At 43.0% G+C, this 2,762-nt stretch overlaps 1 protein-coding gene across 1 annotated transcript in view; it reads right to left on the reverse strand.

The window, feature by feature from the left end:
- Nucleotides 1–2,762, reverse strand: part of LOC101860711 (protein unc-79 homolog) — a gene marked incomplete in the record, with an annotated part of 74,225 nt that overhangs the window by 21,020 nt on the left and 50,443 nt on the right. Inside the window, 1 exon segment of the mRNA XM_035973512.1 lies at nt 784–955. Within this exon segment, the coding sequence (XP_035829405.1) occupies nt 784–955 (172 nt within the window).

The raw sequence follows: 2,762 nt of genomic DNA on the forward strand, positions 1-2,762 counted from the left end.
AGGAAGGGGATGAAGGGAGAGGGGGGAAAGGGAAGAGGGGAGAGGGGGGAAAGGGAAAGGGATGAGGGGAGAGGGGGGAAAGGGAAGGGGATGAGGGGAGAGGGGGGAAAGGGAATTGGATGGGAGGGGAAAGGGGAGGGGGACGAGGGGGGAAAGGGAAGGGGAGAGGGTACAGAAACTTGTTATTCAGACTAATAATTATAAAAATAACGATATAAATAATAATATCAATGGACCATCGTACTGGCCCAGGGAGGCACAAACATTTTGCTATTTAGATTGATACTAATGATAATGGTGACAATAATAATGATAACCACAATCAGAAGCACTCAAATGTTTTAATCCTCATAATAACGTCAAAAAACCCCCAAAGACAATTGATCTTTTCTGAAACACATTTCCACTCTGTGAATGCTGGATTCATTTTACTACAAAGATCAGGTACACAGAAGTTCACACTGTCATCCATGGAAAAAAAAACCTTTGGTAGATAGTTAGTTTGTAGAGTTCTCTCTCTCTCTCTCTCTCTCTCTCTCTCTCTCTCTCTCTCTCTCTCTCTCTCTCTCTCTCTCGTGGGTGTACACTTACTCACATATTATGTAAAACATAAAATGAGCCTAGCACAAGGAGAAAGAGAAAGAGAAACTTTTTAGAATAAATCATGACATGACAAAATGATATATAATACACAAGGGTGTTATATTTGTTACCATTTGAAACAACAGAATGTTTAATCATCAAGGCCAGAGATGAGTGATTAAAACAAAAGCTAGGATCTACCTGGAAGATCTTGGGGCTTGCGACGGTTCTTCTTGGGGGTGCTTTTCCTCCTGAAGTTCCGGAAACTTCCTCTGGAAGTCAATAGTGGTTAGCCCCGTCTTCCTTGGCCGTCTCTGTCGGAAGTTTGGCTTGAGGACCGGGCTCACTCTCTTCTCTGTCACCGAGTCACTTCCTGTTCGTTTTAGTAAGATTTTTACAGCACTTGCAACACAATAAGGTCAGATAAGTGCTGAAGATCAGAGGAGTTACAAGAGAGTAACAAACACAAAAAAGAAGGAGAGATAAAGATGATAGATGTTTTAGTTTTAATAAGAGTTTTTATGCACTTGAAACACAATAAGGTGAAATGAGTGCTGAAGACCAGAGGTGGTACAAGAGAGTAACAAACACAAAAAAGGCGGGGAGACAAAGACGACAGATGTCTGATAGGAAAGAAGAAGCAACCCACATCAGAGCACCCGCCAATCACCCACTCACTTCCTGTGATAGATCATATGCTGCTGTTAGCTCAACAAATTCAGAGTGTTTGCTGAAGACGGGATATGGGATACTTGTGGGATGTCTTCTGTGGTTGTGTGTGTGTGTGTGTGTGTGTGTGTGTGTGTATGTGTGTGTGTGTGTGGGTGTGTGTGTGTGTGTGTGTGCGTGTGCATGCGTGTGTGTGTGTCTGTGTACATTTCTTGAGGCATTCTTGAGGTTTTAAATACAACGCCTGTCGCAATTGTCCAAGACGGCAACCCGTTGTTGAAGAGAAAAGAGGTTGTCTTAGGCAGGTCAATGTCTTGGACAGTGTCATTATAATGGAGAAAAAAAACCTGCACCATTGGTGGGGGGGGGGGGGGGGGAGAGTACTTGTTTGTATAGATGATTGTCTTGGACACGTGGCAGTTTGAGCAGGTTCGACTGCATTTACTTTGTACTTGCTGTAACCTGATTAAAACATTTATTTGTGGGGGGGGGGGCGGGCAAGTGTTTTAACTCACTTGCGACTGGGCCCTTTCACCAGTCACAAGCGTTGAAGACTGGCGTTTTTGGGGGTATTTCAATAAATCACCACAACTCTCAGAATTACCCTATTGTAATCATTTTTTGACACAGTAAAGTAACATTCAAGCTTAATCTAATACAAAAAACTAAAGTTGTCTAAGTCTAACACTTTAATTTGTATGATTTTTTAAAAATTGGCATGAATTTGATTTTCCTAAAAATTTCCAGAGACGTGACAAGTAGAATGAAATTCACTGCAATAACAAAAATAAAAGTTCAAAGTGTTCTGGTTTGATTTGTATACATGTGCGAGTGTTTGGTGAAAATATAAAAGCTGGTCTGTGCATTGATTCAGACCCATACATTGAATTACATGAGACAGATGTACGGCACGACGTTGTGATTTCGTTGCGCGAAAAACAACACCGGTACTAGTGCTAGATCTAGCCCTAGAACTACGACTCGGGCCGTGTTCGGGTACATATCCAGGATCCTAACTATTAGACACATCATATTCTGAGACACTAGAACTAGTAAAACGCACAGAAGTATAGAAAACGGCGAAATTATGTGATTTTGGTTCATGCGACTTCTTCGACCGTTACTACGACGCGACTGTCGGATTACTATCACCAGTATAGAAAAAAACAAAGCGCGAGTTCCGGTCTGTTCAACCCCAGTTGGGGTCACTGTCCTTCACCTTCAATAACTTAAAAACTACCGGCCCCAGAGATACGAATGGAAGTCTAAGTAGCTTAGGCTTGGCCAAACAAGGGTACGAGGCGGGTCTCGCGATACCGTGCGTGATTTGTAGAGCGAAAAAAAAATTCCAAAGTTGGTCACGCAGGGCTTGTGAGACCCGTCGCGAGCGTCGCGGCGGGGGTCACGCAACTGTTGTGTGACCCGTCTGAAGTGAGTTGAGGCGCTCTCAACTGCGTAAGGTCATATAAGCGAGCTGGACACATTAAACATTTTCAGTTGGTAGGAAATTT

Source organism: Aplysia californica, unplaced genomic scaffold, assembly GCF_000002075.1.
Source record: "Aplysia californica isolate F4 #8 unplaced genomic scaffold, AplCal3.0 scaffold01336, whole genome shotgun sequence".
NCBI lineage: Eukaryota > Metazoa > Mollusca > Gastropoda > Aplysiida > Aplysiidae > Aplysia > Aplysia californica.